Source organism: Oryctolagus cuniculus, chromosome 3 (assembly GCF_964237555.1).
Source record: "Oryctolagus cuniculus chromosome 3, mOryCun1.1, whole genome shotgun sequence".
NCBI lineage: Eukaryota > Metazoa > Chordata > Mammalia > Lagomorpha > Leporidae > Oryctolagus > Oryctolagus cuniculus.
Genome location: NC_091434.1, coordinates 11488671 through 11515157, shown reverse-complemented (window position 1 = coordinate 11515157; position 26487 = coordinate 11488671). Strand labels below are relative to the sequence as shown.

At 38.9% G+C, this 26487-nt stretch overlaps 1 protein-coding gene across 12 annotated transcripts in view; it reads left to right on the top strand.

The window, feature by feature from the left end:
• The window catches only part of AGFG1 (ArfGAP with FG repeats 1), a 95524-nt gene that overhangs the window by 14697 nt on the left and 54340 nt on the right, over positions 1 to 26487 (top strand). For 11 of the 12 annotated variants that reach the window (XR_007920544.2, XM_051849094.2, XM_051849093.2 and 8 more), the window contains exon 2: positions 5803 to 5896. Coding sequence is in view for 11 of the 12 variants with exons in the window: in XM_051849094.2 (XP_051705054.1) it covers positions 5803 to 5896 (94 nt within the window). In the remaining variant the exon portion in view is untranslated. Of the gene's footprint in view, positions 1 to 5802; positions 5897 to 13648; positions 13779 to 26487 lie in introns of those variants that run through there. The other variant, XM_051849095.2, reaches the window with a different exon arrangement.

Genomic DNA, 26487 nt, shown 5'->3' with positions numbered 1-26487 from the left:
TAGCTGGAGCTGCACTGATCTGAAGCCAGGAGCCAGGAGATTCTTTCCGGTCTCTTATGTGGTTTCAGGGGCCCAAGGACTTGGGCCATCTTCCACTGGTTTCCCAGGCCATCAGCAGAGCTGGATTGGAAGAGGAGCAGCTAGGACATGAATAGGCACCCATATGGGATGCCTGTGTAGCAGGCAGAGGCTGAAGCTACAGTGCCACAATGCTCCAGTTTGTTTGCCTTTCGGCGGAGTTGCACAGAAAGTGAGAGAGAGAGATATTGTCTGTCTGCTAGTTCACTCTCCAAATGACCAAAATGGCTGGGACTGGTCCGGGTTGAAGCCAGGAGCCTGAAGCTCCATCCGGGTCTCCCATGTGATTGCAGGGGCACAAGTACTAGAGCCATCTGCTGCTGCTCTCCAGGCTAATCAGGGAGCTGGATTGGAAATGGAACAACAGGACTCAGACTACAGTGCCCATTTGGGATACAAGCATTGCATGCAGCAGCTTAACCTGCTGCACCACAACATTGACCCTGATTTGTTGAATTTTTAATTTCTACATTTATTGATTTTCATTTCTGAAAATTCTGATTTTTTGGGTCACTTTTCCTTTGAGGGGGAGGTTGGTCCTTAGATTCCCCTTTTTTATACAATCCAGTGATATGTTACAGTTAGGATTTTTTTGTAATTTATGCAATATTTGTCATGTTTTAACAGAGAAGCCTTTTCAGAACATCTAGTCTGCCGCATTGTCAGAAGTAAAATGAAATGAGATTAAATAATGTGAAGTGGCAGTCTAGGTACATTTTAAGTATTCATTTTTCTGGCTTAAGTATTAACTTAGTTTCACCAACCATTTTGTATATGACTGCTTCACATCATATAGCATAGTTGGTTATTTGTTGTGGTCTTTAAATTTGTGTGTATATATTCTGAATATATATATATGGCAAATTTTAAACTTATATTTTTGTTATTTATAATTTTTGAGAAATATTTATTTGGACATAAAATTCTAGAAACTCAAATTTTTGTGCATAGGGTAAAAGTTTTGAATGTTTTGCAGATGATTGAACTTGGATACCATTTAGATCAGTAGAGGTTTAGAGAAATTATTAATTTCTTTTGTTTGGTAACTAGAGCAGTAGTTCTCACCTAGAGGGGCATATATTCCCTCAGGCAGATTTAGCAATGTTTAGAACCATTTTCGATTGTCAGTACTTGGGGAGGGTATTCTGCTTAGCATCCCACATTACACTGGGTGTTCACCCTCCCTCCCCCCCAGTAAAGAATCTGACCCACAATGTCAATCAGTAGTGCCAAGGTTAAGGAACACTGGCTTAGAGAAGTGAAGATAAGGTGTTAATGATGGTGAGTATCAAGATTTGGGAGGAAAGATTTTTCCAGATTTGGAGAAAGTTAAAAGATGATTCTCTCCTCTTATTTTCTTTCTCTAACTTCAGCAGTTATTCACATGTGTAAAGCTAGGACTGAAAAGCTGCATTTTTTGACCAACTTAACTAGTCAGTTAGACTTCCAGTTATTTCTTGCCATTTTATTCTGTTACAGAATAATACATATTCATTGGGGAAAACTTGGAGATGATGGAAAATTATTTTTAAAAAAGTCATTCAATCCTATCACCTATATATGCAAGGACTGTTAACATTTGGAGTATTTAGGGGCTGGCATAGTGGGTTAAACCTCTGCCTGCAATGCCAGCATCCCATATGGACTCCAGTTTGAGTCCTGGCTGCTGCACTTCCTGTCCCATCCCTGCTAATGCACCTGGGAAAGCAGTGGAAAACGGCCCTTACTTGGGAGACTCTGGGGAAGCTTCTGGCTTCGCATTGGCCCAGCTCCAGCTGGTTGTAGCTATTTGGGGAGTGAACCAGTGAATGCAAGATTGATCTCTCTCTGTGTCTCTCTGCCTCTCTCTATTTGTAACTCTTTCAAATAAATAAATCTTTAAAAAAGTATTATTTTTCTTGGCCAAGATTCCTTATCTAGTTCTAAGAATACTATATAATTTTATCTTAAAAGTTAATACAAGCCTAAATAGGCATAATGTTATACAGTCTTATTACCATTGCCGTTTATTTAACCACTTACTCTTTGGTACTAAATGTTTCTGATATTTTTCTATCGCAAATAATGTTTGATGTACATCTTGTATATAATTTGTTAGCTACATTTCATATTACTCTTTTAGGATTGGTTCTGAAAAGTGGTATTGCTTGGCATGCATGAGATTTTTTTTTTGACATGCAGAGTTAGAGAGAGAGAGAGAAAAAGAAAGGTCTTCCTTTTCCTTTGGTTCACCCCCCAAATGGCCATTACGGCGTACTGTGCTGATCCGAAGCCAGGAGCCAGGTGCTTCCTCGTGGTCTCCCATATGGGTGCAGGGCCCAAGGACCTGGGCCATTCTCCACTGCCTTCCCAGGCCACAGCAGAGAGCTGGACAGGAAGAGGAGCAACCGGGACAGAATCCGGCGCCCTGACCGGGACTAGAACTCCGGGGTGCCGGCGCCACAGGCAGAAAATTAGCCAACTGAGCCGTGGCACCGGCCCTGCATGAGATTCTTGATACTAATTCATAAGTGTATCCCACTATCAGTATCTGAAACAACTCATTTTCAGTACAAGCTCCTTAAGCTTAATGCTAATTTTGTGATAGAATTGTCTTCAGTTTTTTTTTTTTTAAATGTTTGTTTATTTTCATCTACTTGAAAGAGCAAGAGAAATCTTTCATATGCTGGTTCACTTCCCAAATGTCCACAGTAGCCAGGGCTGGGCCAGGCTAAAACCAGGAACCTAACACTCCATCTGCCCCTTACAACACCTGCCACAGACTTCACATTTTTGTTTTAAACCACACTGTTTTGTGAGTTTATAATATGCATCTACAAAGCTTTTTGAGGCTGAAAAAGACATCTTTGTATATTCTTGCATTGAAAATATATACTTAAGCTGTCTGAATAAATGCGGTATACAAAAACTATTAGAGGAGGTACTGTGAACACAGGTAAAATTTCTTTGGAATTATTTGATTTATGTAATAATCACAGCCTTGCAAAATTGTTTCTGCCATTTTTATAAATTTGTATCTTATTTTAAGTGCACTGAATGAGCTCATTTAAAGAAATCCTGTTACGTGATCTTGTTCAGGGGCAAAAATGTCTTTTCAGAGTTTGGTTAAGTGTAAGTACATTTTTATAGTATTTGTTTAATAGATTCAAAGTTTTGTTCACTTAGATAATAAAAATGTAACCTGTGATATGGTAATGCCTGGAAGATGTATCAGTAAATATGCTATATATACTGCAGTGCATTCAAGAGATTAACCTTCTGGGATGCTCTTTCCTCATTGAACAATTTGGTATCTATAAAGATATAAATTATTGCTTCAAAAATTTGTGAACTTGTTATTTTACCTTTTCTGGTTTTCAAAAAGAAATAATTACACGTGAAGTGGAAAGGTAAAGGCTGTCAGGTACAGGAGATATTAGGGAATAGGGAGACAGAGTTGGAAATGAGGGAAGAAGAGGGATTTGAGTGAACAATTTTTCCTTAGTTTTGGGACAAGACATTGTGTAAATATAGATCATAAATTAATAAATTTACCCAAGGTGGTGAATACAGTCTTACTCTTTTAATATGGATCAATTGGAAAACAAAGTGTTGGCTCTTAAATGAATGAATAGTAGTGACTTTCTCTTTGGAAATTTAGAGGGAACCTTTAGAGACTTCATTTGTGGTTGCAGGTAGTAATGGTCCTCAAGTTATTCATACATAAGTTTTTTTTTTTAAACATATATTTATTTTATTCAAAAGGCAGAGTTAAGAGAAAGAGATTCGATCTTCTGTCTGCTGGTTCACTTCCCAAATGGCCACAATGGCCAGAGCTGGGCCAGACGGAAGCCAGGAACCAGCAGCTTCTTCTTTGTCTCCCACGTGGGTGCAGGGGCCTAAGCACTTGGGCCATTCTCTAGTGCTTTCCCAAGTGTTTACACAGGGAGCTGGATGAGAAGTGGAGCAGCCGGCTCTCAATCTGGCTTCTCAGCACGGCTTTACCCGCTATGCTATGGTACTGGCCCTATACATCAGTTTCTTCATAGTTAGATTTGAAAATGCTGCTAGAATAAAATTGCTGTTTAGTTTTTTTGTCCCAGTGAGTCCTTATTTCTACATTTTACTGCTCGTCAGGAGCTAAAAAACAGTTTATTAAAGAAAGCAAAACAAAACAACATCAAAACTCTAGGTTAGTTTTTCTCCACTTTAAAATGTGATTTGATTCAGATCATGGTCTGAAAGGTATTCCCTTCATCTCTGATGAGTGGAAGGAGGAGTAAAAAGAAACAGAATAAAAAAGTTGTGGAGTGGGGCTGCGTTGTGGCATAGTGGGTAAAGCTGCCGCAAGCCACCGCCTGCAATGCTGGCATACCATTGTGGGTGGTGATTTGAGTCCTGGATGCTCCACTTCCAATCCAGCTCCCTGCTAATGTGCCTGAGAAGGCAGCAGAAGGTGACTCAAGTGCTTGGGCCACTGTACCCACGTGGGAGACCTGAAAGAGGCTCCAGGCTCCTGGCTTTGGCCTGACCCGGTCCTGACCATTGTGGCCAGCAGATGGAAGATTTCTGTCTTTGTCTCTCCATCTCTCTCTGTAACTGTGCCTTTCACGTAATTAAAAATAAAGTTGTGGAGTTTCTGTTAATTCTGAATACTTCTTAGTGTTTTGGCTAAAGTATTCAATTTTATAATATTACATAATATATTGATTACTCAAAAATTTCCCAGAATACTTTTGAAAGTTCTTTGGTTGATTTATTATGTTACTGTTAAGTCTTTTCATTTGATTTGCATGGGTCATTGCAAATTCACAAATTCTGAAAGATAATACTAATAGGTTCTAAAACCTAGACTCCAAATGTGATTTTTATCAAAGGATATGATTCCAAAGTAGTTTATGAAATATTGCACAGGTTGTTACTTTGCATAGGTTTTTTTAAGGCCATTTTGTGAAAGTTGGACATGATGTTGATAGTTTACTGGCTCTGAGTACATTTTCATTCAGTTTTTCATGTGCATAGTAAAGCATCATTAAGATAAGATCCATAAGGCTATACATATAGAAATGTCTTTAGAGTTTTAAAGGATCTTAAAAAGCTATGTATTTAGCTGCTTTGTGATTTTCTTCTCTGTACTCCTATGGTTTCTTGAGTTTCTTCTCCGTGCCGAAATGATTTCCCTCTTGAACACTTACTTGAAAATGTTCTTTATTATGAATCCTTATCTGAAGTGATAGAGAGATGGGACTTTACTCAAAGTAGCTAATTATCTCAAGTTTCCTGATGCTAGTTTTCATATAGTTTTATAAGTTATTCTCAAACTTATTTCTCAAGATAGCAGCTATTTGTGTGTAGCTGTGAAATTAACACACATCATTGTCATAAGACACATGAAAATATTTAAATAATTATGATTGTAAATCTTGACTATAGAATTTTCTTCACATATATAGTCCTTTCCTTCCATCAGAAACACACTAAAGCAATATTTATTTTCTAGAAACCCATAAAGATACTATGTGTTCCCAAGTAGGTGGCTATTTGAATTTATCTTTTAAATAAGTTGGTATAAATCTAATCAAACTTATTTTATGTATTAGGAAGATTGATAGGTTAAAATAATTTACTTTTAGCTTATGGGATGTAAATACTATTCTAAGTTTAACTGCTAAATGTTTTAAATTATTAGATTTGTCATTTTAAAAATGTATAATAGTAAATTTTGTAAAATATTTTATCTTTTAGGCGAGGGTTAAATCCACCGCATAGGGTGAAATCTATCTCCATGACAACATTTACACAACAGGAAATTGAATTCCTACAAAAACATGGAAATGAAGTAAGTGTTTTTACTGTTTTCAGCTTTTTTGTTGGCAGTCTTTTTAATAAGATTTAATAAATTATATTAAATGGTGAATTTCACTGAAAAGTTATTTTTGCATTATGTATTTAGTTATGTAGGTGTGTTTACATTTAATAATGTGGGTAGAATTAATGTCTGCTACAATAATTTTCCTTAAACCTGAGGTAAAACTTGTGCTTACGGTTAATCATGGTTAAATATAAAAGGCATTTTTGGAGGCCATCTAATACTGGGATAGCAGTTAACCTTTGCTTTAAAAATGTAAAAAAGGCAGATGGAAATTAACTTTGTGATACTATATTAACCTAATTAGGCTCTTGTGATAATTTTGTTAGATTTTCAACTTCAGAAGTTTATATAATGTTTATGTAGGGAGGGAGCTAGTAATTCTGAGGGGTAGCCTAGTGTCATAAAGACCCAGATAAAGATTTGGGGTGGGGGGAAGCGGAACTTCTTCCTTCTTGCTTTGAATGGGCTTCTAGTCTCCTTGTTTTTGTCATGTGTCTTACAGTTAGTCTAAATAGTGATGTAGTATTCTAAAAATCAATAAACTTCACAAAGTAAATGGCTATTTTTTGTAATCTTTAGATAAGGATGAGTCAGCCTAACCAGCTGATTAATGATACCCATTATGATACTCATTATTTACGAGAAAGTCTTAATATTTTTTAGAAAGGAAATAGCATGTGATTGTACTATTCTGATTTCAATTCTTATATTTGAAATAGACAAATATAATTAAGATTTTTAGTTTTAATCTTCTCTTTTACTCAAATAAAATGTATGCATTTTGCACTCTTTTCTTCCTAATACTTTGATAGTAATATCTGAAAATTTTGCCTGTTTGTGATGCATGTCTGTTTTGATTCTAAAATAGTGAAGTGTATATTCACAACTAGTGAATACTTTTAAGTGCATGATTTAGAGAAGTGGCACTCTTTGATACCTCCAGATTTCACCAGTAACAAATTTTGAATAATCAGATTCCAGGTTGATGTAGGTATAATATAAAAAAATATAAAACTGGATGAAAGGCAAAAAGTTTTTTTAATGAAATTAAGCATAGATTAATATATTCACTGATTACAAATATAATTTTAATTTTATTTGTGGAAAGTTTAAAAAGAGATTAGTGTAGCTGTGCAGACTTGAAATTACTTCCTTAGAATGTTGGTTACTTTCTTAGAATATTCAGTATGCAGAATTTCAGAAATCAAAATGGAGTAAAAAATAAAGAACATTATTCTGTTCTTAGATTGAAACTCTTGGAACAATGGATAAAGCCAGAGTAACAGGACTGGAAATTTTACAGGCCACTGGATAAATAAATGAAAATATAAACATGTGGAGGTAGAGACTGATTCAAAAATATGAAGACTTTTTTTTTTTTTTTTTTTTTTTTTTTAAGATTTAGTTATTTGACAGGGAAAGACAGAGATGTTCCATCCTCTGGTTCAATCCTCACATACTCATAACAGCTGAGGCTGGGCTTCACTGAAGCTATGAGATAGGACTCAATCTGGTCTCTCCAGTAGCAGGAACTCAAGTACTTAGGCTGTCATTAGTTGCTTTGCAGTTTGCATTAGCAGGAAGCTGAATTGAAAGTTGAGGTGGGTATTGATCTCAGGTATTCCCGTATAGGTTGCAGGTGTCCCAGGTGGCGATTTAACCTGTTGCACTGCAATGCCTGCCCCCTAAAACTGTATTTTTAATTGTGGTAAGAACACGTAAGATGAGATCTATCCTCTTAATAAATTACATGGCATAAATATATTTAAATAAATATAAGTTACTAACTATAGTTGCAGTGTTGAATAGTAATCTCTACAGTGTATTTATGGCTTAACTGAAACTTTATGTTGCATAACAATTTGTGATTTCTTCCTCCTCACCCCTGATACCCGCTGTTGTATTCTGTATGGGTTTAACTATTTTAGATACTTCACTTAAGTGAAATTATACAGTATTTGTCCTCTGTGACTGGTATAATTCGTTTAGCATAAGATTCTCAAGGTTCATCCTTTATGCATAGTTTGCAAGATTTCTGAAGGAACATTTTTTAAAGTTGTTAACTTCAAGGTAAACTTAGTTTGTATAAAAAATATTAATGTTAGGAAACTTACTATATCAATCATTAGAAGTAAAATATAAACATTAGAAATGAATGTAATTGATTATGAATTTTAAATCCTACAAAGAGGCATGCAGATAGGTAGACCACAGTATTAGATAAGTAATGATTAGAATAAGAAGTTTCAGATTACATAAAAGAGGGACTTAACTCTTTGATGGAAAGTAGAGGATTGGTAAGACCTCATAATAGAGGCAAAACATTTGCTGGTTTTTGGGGAGACTAGAACTTAAGCTGGCATAGAAAGATACTAGAAATGGAGCAAACATGGCACACAATGAAAAAGCAAAATTTGCAACAGATTTCTAGGAAATAACACCAACCGTATAGATACTGGTTAAGGAAAACCAGTTTACTTTCTCATAGTGTCAGTGTACCTGAGGATATTTTAGAACCAAAGTAGTGGATTAGGCACCTTTGGTTCTTTATAGTATTAACAGTTTCTGTGTTTTAAAAACTTAAAAGGATGTTTAGCTGATAAGAATTGATATTAGGAAATAGAGAATGATTGTTATAGCTTCATAACCAACTATTCATAGACAGGTGTTCTTTTTATTGTCTTATTTAACATGTGTAGGGAATAGTACACAGAACTTGAGTTTACATTCAAAATAGGTTATCTGTTTCTATTGTCATCTTTTTAAACAGTTTGGAAAGGACCACAGTCATATAAAGTTAGAATAAAATGGCTGGCGCCGCGGCTCACTAGGCTAATCCTCTGCTTTGTGGCGCCGGCACACCTGGTTCTAGTCCTGGTCGGGGCGCTGGATTCTGTCCCGGTTGCCCCTCTTCCAGGCCAGCTCTCTGCTGTGGCCAGGGAGTGCAGTGGAGGATGGCCCAAGTACTTGGGCCCTGCACCCCATGGGAGACCAGGAGAAGCACCTGGCTCCTGCCATCGGATCAGCACGGTGCGCCGGCCACAACGCGTCAGCTGCGGTGGCCTTTGGAGGGTGAACCAATGGCAAAAGGAAGACCTTTCTCTCTGTCTCTCTCTCTCACTGTCCACTCTGCCTGTCAAAAAAAAAAAAGTTAGAATAAAATGACACTATTATACATGTTATGCATGAATGAATTCATACTTCAAGATGAATGTTTCAGGAATTAAAAAGGACAGAAAGTATATTGACTTTGGCATAAGTTTTTTATTTTTCCCTTGTACTGGGGTGTTGTATGTTGGAGGTCATGTTTGGCTATTGTCACTGTGGAGAATGTTGCTGAATTGAGCAGGCAAACACCATAGATGATGGATGACTTGTTATGTGTCAAACAAAATTAACCTGTAGGTCACATGCTTTATCCTCCAAACATATATGGTAAGCATCTGTGTGTAATTATCTGTGTATATAATTTAATTCTGTTTAACATAGTTTGCATTACAATTGTGGGCATCCCGTTGCCAAAGAAAATCAGGCACCAGGCCCAGCATCAGAGTTCTGGGAGAGGACTAACAAGTAATAGGGCAAACGGCATGGATACACAGAAGTTATTGATTAAGACCATCAGTGCAGTGACTTATCCACATATGTATGTCTAGAAAAGATAGCACTTCATTCAGACTTTATTGGGAATTATTTCCTTACTGTCTTGCAGAGCCTCAAAACTGATAGTAATACTAATGGTATGTGAGCTATTAGTAAAGTACATCTGTATTGATCTGTGTTGGTAGCTGTGTAAGCAAATAATATTGCTATTTATAAATAGGCAATGCCATACTTTTAAAGAGTATATTGTTAGATATATAGATCTATATTTCATCTCTGCAGATATAATTTACAATTTACATGAATAGTTTCGTACTTCCAGCCTTTTTTTTTTTTTTTTAAAGATTCATTTATTTATTTGAAAGGAAGTGTTACAGTGAGGCAGAGGCTGAGCCAAATGGCTGGAGCTGGGCCGATCCAAAGCCAGAAGCCAGGAGCTTCATCCAGGTCCCCCACACGGATGCCGGGCCCAAGGACTTCGGCCATCTTCCACCTTCCACTGCTTTCTCAGGCCATAGCAGGGATAGGAAGTGGAGCAGTGGGGGCTCAGTCCAGCGCCCATATGGAAGCCAGCTCTGGAGGCCAGGGCATTACCTGCTATGCCGCAGCTCTGGCCCCAGTATTTTCAGACTTCCATAGCATCTTTGAAAGAGCAGATACATAAACTTATTAAGTTATAGAATATAGTATACTAAATATTAGTAAATATTTTATAGCAAAACACTTTGTGATTATTTGCTGAATTAATTTTTGACCTTTTTTCCCAAAGGAAAAATATTTAACAAAGTTTCCACTTATTTTTAAATTTTTATTTATCTGTTTTATTTTTACTTGAAAGGCACAGAGAGAGACATAGAGAGAGAGCATGCTCTTGTCTACTTTTTCACTCCCCAAATCCCTGCAATAGCCAGGACTCAGCCAGGAGGCAGGATCTCAATCCAGGTCTCCCATGTTGGTGGCAGGAATGTAATTACTTGAGCCATCACCACTGCCTCCCATGGTTTGCATTGGCAAGGAGTTGGAAGCAGGTTTCAAACTCTAGCACTCTACCATGGAACACAAGCATCATAACCTCTAGTCTAAATGCCTGCCTCTGGATCTTCTCTTTAAACCGTCAAAATTTTTACTCTTTGTTTTTCAGAAATGTTTTATTCTACAAAGGCTAAGACTCTGATATGTTTTATAAATTTACTTTATTTTTGTAACAATTCCTGGGTTCTACTCCTTAGACATTCCCACCATGGATGTCAGTTGAGACACAACAGTGTTTTGCATTTTCAACCAGAACATAATTTGATTCTGATACAGGTGGCTGTGGATGGATCACCATTTGAGAAAACTAATATGCTTAATCTAGAGGCTCCAGATCAGGACTTCCCAAAATTCTACAATTCCATTTATCCCATTAATTTGTGAACTTTGGCACTCCGGGCAAACTGTTTTTTTTCTGAGCTTCATTTTCATTTGTAATCTCTGAGAAGTCCCTGTCTTGTCTAGTTTGTGAGGTTGGTTTGAATGCAGCATATGTGAAAACATTTTGAAAATTGATGTATGGTGATGGTTTATGTACACAGATACTAGTTGATTCCAAAGCTCTGAAAATGCCATATAGTAACATGTGCTTTCAGCTGTATTTAGTGTGGAGAGAAACTGCAAAATTTCAGTCAGTATGCTGTTGTGAAAAGATAGTTCACTAGTAATAGTTAAAAACTCTTTTAATGGCAAAGTATAATTTTTAAAAATATTTATTTATTTGAAAGGCAGGGTGACAAATGAAAGGGAGGCAGAGAAATCTTTAATTTGCCACTTCACTCCTCTAGTGGCTGCAACAGCCAGGATGGGCCAAAGCTGAAGCCAAGAACCAGGAACTTCATGTGGTCTCCCATGTGGGTGGCAGAGACTCAAGCACTGTGGTCCTCATCTGTTGCCTTACCAGGTACATTATTAGGAAGCTAAATTGGAAACAGAGTAGCTAGGACTGGGACTGGCACTCCAGGATGGGATATGGGTATCCCAAGAGGCAGTGGAACACACTGCACCACTACAGCTACCGCAAAAGTATAGTTATTTATGGAAATCACTTCCTAGTGAGATGTTGGAGGTTTAAAGTCACCCAATCATGTGGGATATCCAGATTTGAGTTCTGGGCTCCTGTATTCAGCTTGGCCCTGCTTTAGCTTTTGAGGACATTTGGGGGAGTGAACCACTGGATGGAAGATCTTTCTGTCTGACCTTTCATCTCTTTCTGCCTTTCTGATAATTTTAAAACCATTGAGACTATTGAGGCACACTGTTAAATTGTTTCAGAGGATATTTGTTCAGTTTCTATGTATTTATGGGAAAATATATTTTAGAAGAGGCTTTAGTGCTATAGTTCTCTTAATTTTAACTCAGTCTAATAATTACTAAAATAGTAATGTTTAGGGCTGGCTCTGTGATGTAGTGGGCTAGGCCTCTGCCTACAGTGCTGACATCCTATGTGGGCACTGGTTTGAGTCCTTGCTGCTCCTCTTCCAATCCAGCTCTCTGTTAATGGCCTGGGTAAGCAGTGGAAGATGGTCAAATGCTTGGGTCCCTGCATGCATGTGGGAGACTGAGGTGAAGCACCTGGCTCCTGGCATTGAATCGGCTCAGCTGTGGCCGTTGGAGCCATTTGGGGATTGAACCAGCAGATGGAAAACCTCTCTCTCTTTCCCTCTCTGTCTGTAACTTTGCCTCTCAAATACAAAAACAAAAACAAACAAACAAAAAAACTTAAAAAAAAAATAGTAACGTTTAGAATATTTGGAGATTTGGAGTTCATTCTTTGATAGCAGCTGTTGGCTTTTGGAAAAATACCTAATTGTACTAATTCACAAAATATGAAGGGATATTATCTTTGTGTTATATACATTGTAACATGTGGGTCTTTCTGAATGATAACAGAAAACCCGTAGTGTTATAAAAACAACTAGATGTTTGTCACTCTTCTTGAGAGCTTACTTAGTTTTTTATTACATTGATATCCCTGGTCATAATACTTATTTCCTCCTAGCTTTTGTTTGTTTGTTTGTTCTTGGCCGTTAAGTGTGTATTTTAAAAATCTTACTTCAATTTATTTCAAAACATGAGTTGTTAGACTTTTTTGTTCTATTTTAAGAAGTTTTTTTATTAAGGAGATGTTAACCTACACAGTTAGACCGTAATATAACAAAGTCTTATCCACCGTACTTCCTATTTCTTATTATTTTTTAAAGATTTATTTATTTGAAAAAGTTACTGAGAGGCAGAGGCAAAGAGAGAGATTTCCATCTGCTGATTTCACTCCCCAAAAAGCTGCAGTGGCTGGAGCTGAGCTGATCTGAAGCCAAGAGACAGGAGTTTCTTCAGATCTTCCATGTAGGTGTAGAGGCCCAAGCACTTGGGCCATCTTCTACTGCTTTCATAGGCCATAGCGGAGAGCTAGATTGGAAGTGGAGCAGCAGGGTCTTGAACCCAGTGCCTGTATGAGATGCGATGCTGGCACTGTAGGTGGTGGTTTTACCTGCTACGCCACAGTGCTGGCCCCTCTTTATTGTTTTGTAGCATACCAGCTCATGCAGTTTCATCTGTACATCTATCAACTCATTATTTAAAAAACATCTTAAAGATAATGATCCCATTTTCATGTCTATAAAAGTCAGTGATAGTCTTGTCATCTAGTAAGGTTTCAGATTTTCTATTGTTAATATTGATTTCTTTACCCTCCTGTACAGTTTATTTGAATTAGGATACAAATAAGGCCTGGACATTATGAGTGTAATTAATAGGGGTTGTAAAGTTCTGAAATCTTAGAAGTTAGCTGGATCACAATAAGACCTGAAAGGCCAGTTGGTACAGGCAACTTCTTGGGCGACCATATTGCTGGTCTCGGGGGATAGACATAAGGAGAGGTTTTGTCAGGACAGTGAGGCCTCAGACCAGGTCTTTGGCTACTGGAGGGCTAAGTACCCTAAAAATTGGGGACCCTGCCAGTTTAAGTCCTTGGGAACAAAATCGTGCAGGTGACTTTCTGTACCTTGTGAGTGAACTCAGATTGCATTTAGTATATATCTGAGCTGTAGTTCTTTTGTTTCTCTTCCACTGCTCTGCTTTCAGCTCCTACTCAGGCTCATGAAAATTGATGTTAGGTTCTTACTTCAGAGCAAGAAGCCTATTTGCCTGTCAGCACTGGCATTCACACCTTGGCAACAGAGGATACCATCTGGTTATGAAGTGCTGTGTGCTGGTAAGAAGAAACTTGAAATGGGCTCTGGGCCCATAGAGTTTTGAGGAATTGTTGATGACTTTGAAGGCTTCATGGTTCTGTTTTAGACTGAAGCCTTCCTGTACGGCAAGTCAGCTTTGGCAAGTAGAAGTTACAAGACCATGCATGTAGTATTTTCCTTTTTATTATTTCATTTTTTATTAATATTCTATGAATATATCTACATTTTAAAAAGAGATTTATTTGAAAGGCAGAATGACACATACACATAGATCTTCTGTCTGTTGGTTCACTCCCTAAATGGCTGCAACGGCCAGGTCTGGGTCAGGTCAAAGCCAGCACCCAGGAACTCCATCCTGGTCTCCCTCATGGGCAGCAAGATACTTGGTCATCCATTAGCTGTTGCTTTCCAGGCACATTAGCAGGAAGCAGCTGGGAACTAGTCGCTCTGATATGGGATGTGGGTATCCCAAGTGATGGCTTAATCATTGCATGCCCTCTCTTCCATAAACTTTTTGTAGCTCCATCAGATTAGCATTTTAAAACTGTAAATTTCCCTCTAAATTTTACTTTAACTGCATTATAAGAATTTGGTAAATTGTATTTTATCATTAGATGCTTTCTAATTGTCCTTTTGAGTTCTTCTTTGACCCATGGATTACACTAAAGTAATTATTTAATTTCGAGTATTTGGGGTTTTTCTAGGTCCCTTACTGTAATTGGTTTCTAATTCTGTATCATCAGAGAACCTTTTCTGTGTACTTTCTACCCTTTCTTAAATCAAGACCTGTTTTATGGTGTTAGTTGCATGGCCTGTCTTAATGACCAGACTGTGTCCACTTTAAAGGCGCGCGCTTTTCTGAACTCATTGGGTATAATGTTCTATAAATGTCAGTTATAGTTCTATAATTTATAATGGTGTTTAACTCTTGTAGGTTTCCTTTACTGATTTGTGTAGTTAATTGTTGATAGAACAATTAGACAAATAGTTTGGATTTGCATATTTATCTGTCATTATTTGCTTTATGTATCAACATGTTTACAATTATGTCATCTTGGTAAAAATGTCATTCTGTCATTATGCAGTGTCTTTTTATCTTTGTTAATATTCTTTTTTTCTGATATATTTTTTCTTTGAAGTGATAGGCTATTTTGGAAGTGTTTTTGCTTTCCAGAATTTTCTATAATGTGCCTGAACATTCTTTTTATGGGTGTGTATATTCTTGTGGTTTGCTGAGTTTCTTGAATCCATAAATTTATCATATACTAAATTGGGAAAATTTCAGCTATTTTTTCAGCAGATATTTTTCTGCCACGTTCTCTCACTTATGTGATTACAGTTGCATGTATATTAAACATTTTGATATTGTCCCAGTTTCCTGAGTCTGTTAGCATTTCTTTTGTCTTTTTTTAAAATTTCTTTATTTGAGAGGCAGAGTTACAGAGAGACAGAGAGAAAGGTCTTCCATCTGCTGGTTCACTCCCCAAATGGCTGCAATGGCTAGAGCAGGCTGATCTGAAGCCAGGAGCTGGGAACTTCTTGGTCTCCCACGTAGGTGCAGGGGCACAAGCACCTGGGCCATCTTCATCTTCCACTGCTTTCCCAGGCCATAAGCAGAGAGCTAGATCAGAAGAGGAGCAGCTGGGATGTGAATCAGCGCTGATAAGGGGTGCTGGTGCTGCAGGCGGAGGCTTAGCTTACAGCCCCACAGTGCTGGCCTCAAGTCTGTCAGTATTTCTTCCTCAGTCATTCCATTCTTCCCATTGGATAATGGATAATTTCTGTTTATCTGCAACAGACTCTTCTGTTATTTCCAAGACTTACTTTTTAAATCACAGATATTATCTATTCCAGTTCTAGGTTTGTGGTTTTTTTATATTTCTGTTTCTCTGCTGATATTTCATACTTCTTTTCTTTAACATAGATATCTTGGCTGCTTTAAATCTGTCTGCTAATTGTAAATTGTTATCTGTCACCACTGATTATGTTTTCTTCTATTATGAGTAGCCTTTTCCTGTTCTTTGTAAATCTGTGATTTTGGATTTTATTCTGAACACTGAAAATGGTAGATTACAAAGCCTCTAGATTGAATGTTTTGTTCCAACAAAAATTATTGATCTGAGGGGATGAACATTTAGTCTAGTGGTTAGGATTCCAGTTAAGACACCCATATCCCATATCTAGATACCTGGGTTCCTGTCTCTGGCTCCTGATTCTAGGTTCCTACTTAACTCAGACCCAGGGAGGCAGTGTTGTTGTTTCAAGAAATTGAGTCCCTGCCATCCATTTGGAAAAACTAGATTGAGTTCCTGGCTCCTGTATTTCACTTGGTTCACCCTCACTGTTTTAGGCATTTAGGGAATAAACCAACCAACAGTTGGGAACGTGCATACTCTCCCTCTCTCACTCTTTTAAGTAAATAAATAATTAAAATGTATTTTGTTTGTTTGCTTTTACTTTAGAAAACTAGTTAGTAGGCCGGCGCCGCGGCTCACTAGGCTTAATCCTCCGCCTTGCGGCGCTGGCACACCGTGTTCTAGTCCTGGTCGGGGTGCCGGATTCTGTCCCGGTTGCCCCTCTTCCAGGCCAGCTCTCTGCTGTGGCCTGGGAAGGCAGTGGAGGATGGCCCAAGTGCTTGGGCCCTGCACCCCATGGGAGACCAGGATAAGTACCTGGCTCCTGCCATTGGATCAGCGTGGTGTGCCGGCCGCAGCACGCTGTCCGTGGCGGCCATTGGGGGGTGAACCAACGGTAAAGGAAGACCTTTCTCTCTGTCTCTCTCTCTCTCACTGTCCACTCTGCCTGTCAAAAAAAAAAAAAAAAAAAAAAAAAAAAAAAAAAAAAAACTAGTTAGTGGGTACCAACTGAAATCTCTACTCAGTTCTTTTAATCCAAGGGTGGAGAACATTTTTCTACTAAGGACCATTTGGAAATTTATAACGTCATTCACTGGCCATACAGAATTACCAGTATAAAAATTAGCCTCTTGGGGGCCAGCACTGTGGCGTAGAAGGTTTAGAAGCCGTCTGTAGTGCCGGGATCCCATCTGAGTGCCAGTTGTGTCCCAGCGGCTTCTGATCCAGCTTCCTACTAATACGCCTAGGAAGGCAACGGAAGATGGTCAAAGTCCCACCCATGTAGGAGACCCAGAAGAAGCTCTTGGCTCCTGGCTCCAGCTTGGCCCAGCCCTAGCTGTTATAGCCGTTTGGAGAGTGAACCGGAAGATGGAATTCCTATCTCTTTCTTTCAAATAAGTAAATCATTTTTTTTTTTTTAATTTGCCTGCTGTAGATTTGTTGAATTTTGAGTCCCACCTGCAATTGCCTTGGCAGTGATAGACCAAATGATTTCACCAGCCTTATACAAACTGCAGGCCTGATGTTCCCCACCCCTATTTTGGTTTTTAATTCTTAATTCACATATAGGTGAAGGTGCCAGAAATTTTGGCAAAGCTAATATACAGGTTTTGTGGTGCCCATTCTGTTTATCTCCCTTCTGGAGTTTATCCCTCACTTTCCAGTTGGTATAGTCAAGGCAGACTTTGTATTATGCCTCAAGATTTGTAGATTTCTATTTCAGTTTTAGGCCTGCATGGGCAGGGGCTGTTTTCAAGTTTTGGTCCTTTTAAAAAAAAAAGACAAATAACTAGTCTGTTTCTTTCTTGGAAGTGTTGACCCTTCTCCAGTTTGTGAATGTTCTCTGGTGTCTTTTTTTTTTTTTTTTTTCCCAGAGTTTATCATTACTATCTGCTGGAGAACTGGTTATTTTACTTGTTTTTTAAAGGTTTATTTATGTATTTGAATGGCAGAACAACAGAAAGGGACACAACACACACACAGGTTGGGGATGGGGGCAAAACATCTTCTATCCCCTGGTTCATGTCAATAGCCAGTTCTCAACCAGGCAGAAGCCAGGAACCTCCGTCGTAGTTTTCCACATGGGTATAGCAGTTGGGACTCAAGTACTTGGGTCATCTTCTTCTGCCTTCCTCTACACATTAGCAGGAAGCTGGTTCAGATGTGAAGTAGCCAGGACTTGAACTTGCACTCCAATATGGGGTGCTGGCCTTGTAAGCAGTGGCTTTACCTGCTACAACACTGGCCTTGGGAGTTCGGTTTTAATTATGTTCCTCTGTTCTCTAAGTTGCCTGTGAACTAACTGGTAGTAGGATACTGTATGCTCTTTTATTAAATTCTGGCCTAATTTGGGGAAGGGGAAAAGATCCACTGTTTCATAAGTTGCATGAAGTATTCTTTGTATCAGAGACGACTTTTTTTTAAAGATTTATTTATTTATTTGAAAGGCAGAGTTACAGAGAGGCAGATGCAGAGAGAGAAGTCTTCCATCTGCTGGTTCATTCCTCAGATGGCTGCAACAGCTGGAGCTGGGCAGATCCGAAGCCAGTAACCAGGAGCTTCTTTTGGATCTCTCATGTGGGTGCAGGGCCCCAGGACTTGGGCCATCTTCTGCTTTCCCAGGCCTTAGCAGAGAGCTGGATCAGATGTGGAGCGCCCACATGGATTTTCCACCTATGCCACAGCGTAGGCCCCCAAAGAGACTTTTTTTTAAGTCATGTTAGTAGCTGCTAATGCTGGTTGTCTTCATCCAAATACTGAAACAAGTGAGAAATTAGCTGTCTTCTATTTAACCAAGCATTAACAATTTTAAACAGTGCCAGTCTTTCCATTAATTATTTTTCATAAATAAAAGCTCTTTATATTAATAATTATTTTTTTACTGTAAAGTTATTTAGAAGTACCCATGTGGTGCTTATAAGCAAAAGCTTATTGTAGTTCCTAATGTGCCTCTATTTTCAAAATAGTTATGTGATGTCTGCCAACAGTGACCAATTAGTGGTTTTTTAAAATTCCACTAAGAACTTATTTATTTGATGTGTTTCAGTCAGTCGTAATTATTTTTGATGCCCAAATCGTCCCCTTTGACTAGTGAAATCATTTGATTTTGAAACCTATTTAATGCTCTCCTTTTCTGCAGATCTTTTACTTCAAAATGGTTTGCCTTAATATTCCTGTTTCTCCCTTTTAACCTTGAACCACAGACATATTTGCAAATACTCTAAATGCTTCTTCCTCATTCCTGATTGATTTATGTTTTATGTAGAATGTAGTGCAAATTGAGTTTCCTTCAAAAATTCATTTTGTATTTGGACTAGTCTCTTGTTCTTTGGTGAGTATTGCCATTTCCAGCCTCACTCAGCTGCCTCACAGATGCAGGCCTTTTAGTTACTAGGGTAACAAGATAGTAGATTATCAGTATGAGTAGATCACTATCATTGAATCCTAAATTGAGCTAAATAATGAGTGAGTAGTGTTGATGTTAAAGGTGGTACACTGCTGATATCTCTAGACCACAGATAATCCACAAACAGTTGTGTTTTATATCAAGACAAGTAAATAAAGTTATGTCTTTAGTATTCAGATTCATACTATCTTTGGGAATGAGAATGCTTCCTTTAAGAGACTTGACAAACTTCAGAATGATTGAATTGAAAACACTGATGAGATATTTTTTCCTTTTTAGAAAACGATTCTTAAGTTCATCCAAAAGAATAAATAAGCAAAACTAGCTGAGAAGAATTTGTAAAACAAAGAGTTATACAGAATTGACTCTACTAGATACTAAATGTATCTCTATATTTATACACAGAAAATTTTAAAACAAATTTACAGTAACTATAGCATTATGGAGCTAATACAAGAATGGTCAAAGTCCATAGAATAAAGCCAAGATACACACTGTATTATGTGTGTGTGCATAAATATGAAAACTGTATATGAACTTATCAAAGAAATGAATTTGAGCTGTACAGTATGCAGGCAATTATGTTTATTCACTAACATGGAGAGTCATTTGGAATATTAGTTGACATGATATAGCAAATAGATTGTAGAAAAAATTGAGTTAAAATTCATAAAGGAAGCATAAAAATGTGGAGAATACCAACCATATCTCCCTACAAGATACTTATTAATCCAGTGAAGGGGGAGTCAGATAGCAGCTGCACAATGGAGATATCTGACAGATATGTTTTAGTCAAGTAATCAAAGTTAGCATCATCAGTTCTGGGACATGTGCCTCTTGTTTTTTTTTTTTTGTTTTGTTTTTTTGTTTTGTTTTTTAAAGATTTATTTATTTGAAAGGCAGAGCTACAGAGAGATCTTCCATCCACTGGTTCACTCCTTCCACTGATTCACTCCCCAAATGGCCATGGTGGCCTGGGGGCTGGGTCAGGCTGAAACCAGGAGCCAGGATTTTATTCCGGTCCTCTCATGTGGGTTGCAGGGGCCCAAGCACTTGGGTCATCTTCCACTGCTTTCCCAGGCACATTAGAGTGGAGCTGTATCAGAAGTGAAGCAGTTGGGACTCAAACTGACGCCCATATGGGATGCCTGCATTGCAGGCTGCGGCTTCACCCGCTGTGCCACATCGCCAGCCCCAACATGTACATCCTGTAGATGCACTGTGAAGAGTACACTGTCATTTATTTGGTGGTACTTTGCAAAATGCATAATATGAATTTAGTCATGAGGATACCCAAATTAAGGAACATAGTACAAAACAGCTGGCCTTACTCATCCTTTTGAAGATGTCATGGTCACAAGAGAAAGAAGGACAAAGGAATTGTTTCATGATAGAAAAAACAGTAAGAAGACAGAACAGTTATAGATCTTCCTTGGTGGGGCCTTCTGGGTCCTGGATTTGGTGTAGATACAAGTAGGAAACCCCAGGTGTGCCAGGAGGGGGCTGTGGAAGAGCCAAGGGCAGATGCTTACTTTGGACAGCGAATGTAGTTTTCCTGTTGATATAAAGTCATTAAGATAATTGGCTAGTCAGTGAATAGATTAGGTAGTAAAATGTGTAAACTGTTAATTTCTTGATTTTGATAATGCTATGGTTCTGTAAAGTCTTGATTTTTAGAAAATACACAGTTTGAGATAAAAGGTTTGTTGTGTCTACAGTTTAAATGGTTCAGAAAAAATTTATCTGTCTCGAGAGAAAATAAAGCAGATGCTAACATTTCAATGATGAGTAAAAGGTATATAGATTTTATATTTAGTACTTGCAACTTCTCCATTATAATTTTGAAAAGCAGGCAAAATTGTAGTGTTCATGGATGCATCCGTTGAGGGAGGAGACAGTAATAGAAACACAAAGAAGTGATTGCTATAAAAATTAATAGAAAATATAACTGCATATTTAACATTTGAATGCAGATTTTACAGACTAAAAGCACTGGAAATAAAAACTGATAACTTTAGGTAAAACCTGGAAAACTAGCAAAAGACATAGCACATAAAATTAAAAGGCAGAGCTAATAGGCATAATATTTTATTTGCATATGTTATCTCAATTTCAGAAAGTGGGGAAATAGTACTGTTTCCTGAAACTACCATGACTTCGGTAATATTAAATTTATAAAACTCTAATTTATTTATTTTTTAAAGATTTTATTTTTTTAATTGTGAGGTAGAGTTGCAGACAGAGGGAGACAGAGAGAGGTCCTCCATCTGCTGGTTCACTTCCCAAAAGGCTGCAATGGCCAGAGCTGAGCTGATTGAAGCCAGGAGCCAGGAGTTTCTTCCTGGTGTCCCATGTGGGTGCAGGGGCCCAAGCACTTGGGCCATCTTCTACTGCTTTCCCAGACCATAGCAGACAGCTGGATCAGAAGAGGAGCAGCAGGGCCACGAACTGGTGCCTATAAGGGTTGCCGGCTCCACAGGAGGAGGCTTAGCCTACTATGCCACAGCACTGGCCCAAGCTCTATCTAATTTATAAAGCACTGCATAAGTAATAGGTTTGGGGCAGGGGTGGATAGTGTTTACTAGGCTCATACTTCTTGTTGGAGCTAAAAAAAGAGGCAAGGCTTTCTGCCCTGAGAAAACCACAGATAGAGCTGATTGGATCAGGAATAGGGAAAACTAACCCAAGTAGGAGTGGGGAGTAGTTAATTAAATCCTCCTTTCTTTTTTTTTCTTTTTAAGGTGTATTTGAAAGGAACAGTGAGAAGGAGGGAGGGAGGGAGGGAGGGAGAGGGAGAGAGATGGGGAACCGCTGGTTCACACCCTGTGTGGCCACAACGACCAGGGCTGGGCCAGACTGAATCCAGAAGCCAGGAGCTTCCTCTGGGTCTCCCACATGGGTGCAGGGGTCCAAGGACTTGGGCCATCCTCTTCTGCTTTCCCAGGTACACTAGAAGGGAGGTGGACCAGAAGTGGAGCAGCCAGGACACCAATCACCCATATGTCCCAAAAATCCTCTTTTTTTAAACATACACACACATGAATTTTTTAAAGAGTTTTTTAAATTAATTTGAAAGAGTTACAGAAAGAGGTAGAGAGAGAGAGAGACAGAGAGGTCCTCCATTTGCTTGTTCACTCTCCAAATCGGCTGGAGCTGAGCCGATCCAAAGCCAGGAGCCAGGAGCTTCTTCTGGGTCTCCCACGTGGGTGCAGGGGCCCAAGGTCTTGGGCCATCCTTTGATGCTTTCTCAGGTGCATTTGCAGGTTGCTGGATCAGAAATTGAGCATCTGGAACTCGAACTGGTGCCCATATGGGATGCCAGAGCTGCAGGCTGGGGCTTTAACCTGCTGCGCCATAGCACTGGTCCCAAGATTGATTGATTTATTTTAGAATCCGAGAGAGAGAGATCTTCCATCCACTGGTTCACTCCCCAAGTGGCTGCAACATCCAGGGCAGGGCCAGGCCAAAACCAGGAGTTAAGAGCTTCTGATGGATCTCTCATGTGGGTGCAGGGGCCCAAGCACTTGAGCCATCTTCCACAGCTTTCCCAGGCACATTAGCAGGGAGCTGGATCGAAAGTGGAGCAGTTGAGTCTTGAACTGGTGCCCGTATGGAATATTGGCACCAGGTGGTGGTTTTACTAGCTGCAGCACAGTGCCAGCCCCAATATCCCCTTTGTTAAGAAATTAACATATACAGAGGCTAAACTCTTAATTATGATGAATTACTTGAACTGAAAAAGCAGTGTGTACTTGGCCTTTGTGGGCTAATAAATGAAAAAATAAGTAAAATTAAACAAGTACTGAGATAAGCAAGAGCAGGAACCATGAGAAGCGAAAATGATAAACTGTTGGTACTGGTGCTAATTGAGAAAGGGGGTTTAGAAAGCAGAACTCAGAGGGCTTTGTGTACCAGATGGCTTCCTGTTTGCACCTCTTTTTTCCATGAAGTTTTGGTTTTGTTTTCATCAAGTATTGCTGTATGCTTTCTGTAAATCTGTTTTATCTGGGCTAGTTTAGCTGGATTTTGGTTCTATGTAACCAGTCTGGAACATAATTCTGATGTTTAGATATTTAGCCTTGGAAACTCATGACTGGTGCATAGGGAGATTACTGATGCCATAAACAGGAGTGTCAATTTGTAAAGTCAACAACAGGAGTCACTGTGCACTTACTCCTCATGTAGGATCTCTGTCCTTAATGTGCTGTACATTGAGACTTAATGCTATAACGAGTACTCAAACAGTATATTTCACTTTGTGTTTCTATGGGGGTGCAAACTGTTGAAATCTTTACTTAATGTATACTAAACTGATCTTCTGTAAAAAAAAAAAAAAAAAAAAAAGAAATTATCAATTCCCAACTTGACTCTCACTGGGATTAAACATGACAATAGGTCTGATCTGATTTCATCATCATTTAAAAAATCATCTATTATTTTTCACTTTATGTTTGTGTGGGAGCAAACTGTTGAAATCTGTACTTAATGTATGCTAAACTGATCTTCTGTATATAAAGAGTATTGAAAATGAATCCTCATGTGAATGGAAGGGGAGAGGGAGTGGGAAAGGGGAGGGATGCGGGTGGGAGGGACGTTATGGGGGGGGAAGCCATTGTAACCCATAAGCCGTACTTTGGAAGAAATTTATATTCATTAAATAAAAGTTTAAAAAAAATATTTCATAGGAATGGGAATGCTATGAGTTGTATTTGCTGCTTTTTACTAAGTCTTCACAGTAGGTATCATGAATTAGAGCTGTTGGTCTCCTTCATAATTCACAAGTAATTGCAAATAAATTTTCTTAATATTTCTGCTACATTTAATTATCCTCTAGTGTTCTAAATATTTGCTCTGTTAATTTCACTTATGAGCCTTCCTAATCCCTTGGCGAATTTTTTGCTTTTTCTGTTTCACTGTACATAGTTAATTAGGAAAGAAATGTTTAATACCTATTAATCTTTCACTAAAACTTACTTTTGGTAATACGTTTTCTATATTCTCAAGTGAGTTGATAGATATAATAAATTGATTTTTTTTTTAAGATTTATTTATTTGAAAGAGTTAGAGAAGAAGAAACGTAGAAAGATCTTTGCTGTGCTGGTTCACTCCCCAGATGGCCACCTCAGCCAGGGCTGGGCTAGGCTGAAGCCAGGAACCCTCAGCCTCATTTGGGTTTCCCACGTGGGTGCAGGGGTGCAAGGACGTGGGCCATCTTCTAGGTACATTAGCATGATTTGGATTGGAAGTGAAGCAGCACAGACTCGAACTGATGACCGTATGGGATGCTGGCACTGTAGGCAATGGTTTAACCCACTGTGTTACAGTGTTAAGTAGCTGGGACAGGAACTGTGCCTGTATGGGATGTTGGCGCCACAGATGTAGGCTTAGCCTACTACTCCACAGCAACATCCCTGGGAGGAAACATTTTATAAAACCAAATGTTAAGATGGAATATACCAAGTATCCTATACAGTTTCTAAAAAGATGTTTATTGATGCAGAACTGTCAGTGTCTCTTGGTATTTTTGTTTTTCCAAGAGTCATTCTGTTTATAAGTGGTTTATGTTGTTGTCAATGAGAAATACCTTTCAGCTTCTGGTTTTTAGCATAGTTATGTAAATATAGACTGGATGAATGGAGAGAATGTTAATGTACTTGTTTATTCAGTATTTAACTTGAGTAATGGCATGTATTTTTTTAAAGATTTATTTATTTATTTATTTGAAAGAGTTACACAGAAAGAGAGAGGCAGAGAGAGAGAGAGAGGTCTTCCATCCACTGGTTCACTCCCTAGATGGTCGCAATGGCTGGGGCTGTGCCGATCTGAAGCCAGGAGCAGGAGCTTCTTCCAGGTCTCCCACATGGGTGCAGGGACCCAAGGACTTGAGCCATCTTTTACTGCTTTCCCAGGCCATAGCAGAGAGCTGCATCAGAAGTGGAGCAGCCGGGACTCGAACTGGCACCCATATGGGATTTCAGCACTTCAGGCAGTGGCTTTACCCACTGTGCCACAGTGCATATGTGGCTGGCCCCATGGCATGTATTTGAAATAATTTTTCTGATTGTGACTTCTTTGTTTCTTCCTTTTAGAGCAAATTAATACATTGGTGACAAAATTTTATGTAAGTCCCTAGTAACTAGAGAACTTCTAAATAGTATTTCATATTTGTTAATTATTTCTTTTCAGTCTTTATGTTTCTTAGGTAGATAGGACATTAGTTAACTTGTTGATGAAATTTTCAGTTCTTTGACTCATTGTCCCTGTGTGTTATGAGCAGTTTTCTGTATGTGGTTAAGAGGAGGTAGATCCTCCATCTCTGTGAATGGGAGTGGAGACAAAAAAGAAAGTTTGAATTCTAGTTGGATGAATATAGATGGGCTTAATGAGAAAAGGTTGTCTTAATTCTAGGGCATCTTTCTGTCCTTAATCTTACATTTTTCTGCCTCCAGGTTGCAAGCAGTCGTGTCATACTGTTTATATAATTTTTACGAAGATAAGAATTTGTCTGAATAAAGGTGAAATACCCATTTCAGCAAGTTTTGTCCTGTTTTGTTGTCTCTTGAGGGGAATACAAAGCTGTAGTATTCCTACGTGATCTCCATCCTTATCTGTTTTCTTTCTCAAGCTTGATGTAGCACTGCTATCTTTCCTTTTGCATACAAGTATTTAAGAAGAGTATGAGTGTTTCTTATTTTTGGTGTTCCTGGGTTTATTAAATTATTGTATATGTTATTGTTGTGGGGAGCAACTGAGACTAGACTAAGTTACTAGAATTAAAACTTATTCTATGCATCTGCTCTCCCACAATATGGCGCTGGGGAGGAGTAAACTTCTACGCAGCTCCTTCGCCAATTTGACTGATGAGCTGCAGGAGCTGATCCTGCTCCTGATTGGAGGAGAGCAGCGTGCTCGGCGTGTGGGCAGCAGAGCATGGATTGGTGGAAGAGGACTATAAAGGAGGAGAGAGACAACATGCACCAGGAACACCTGAGGAACATCTGAGCAGCCCCCGAGAGAGCTGGCCAGCGGGGAAAGCAGCAGGGGGTGCCGCCCCTCCACGGAGGTGGAGGGGCCGGCAGCTAACCCGGGACAGCGTCGTTCCTCCGCGAGTGAGGGACCGGCAGCTAAGCCGGGAAGAGCCAGGCAAAAAGAACAGCGCAGGGTCTAGTGTCGTTCCTCCGCGAATCGGGGAGCGACAGTTGTGATTTGAGTTCTGTGCTGAATATCTTCCACCTGACATTCTGGCTCTAGTCTTTACTGTAGCTCCAGGTGGTCTGTTTGGATGTACAGATATGTTCCCATGATCTCTGCTTCTGGTTGGGCTCAGCTGATGGGGAACATTGTTAGCAGATAGAAGGAGAGAGAGGTTAGCATATTTGCTTTCTTGACTCCTTCCTGTGGGTTTGCTGCATCCTTCCATTGAAATTCCCCAGTTCCTGTATCTGACTGCCCTTTTGTTTTAAGTTC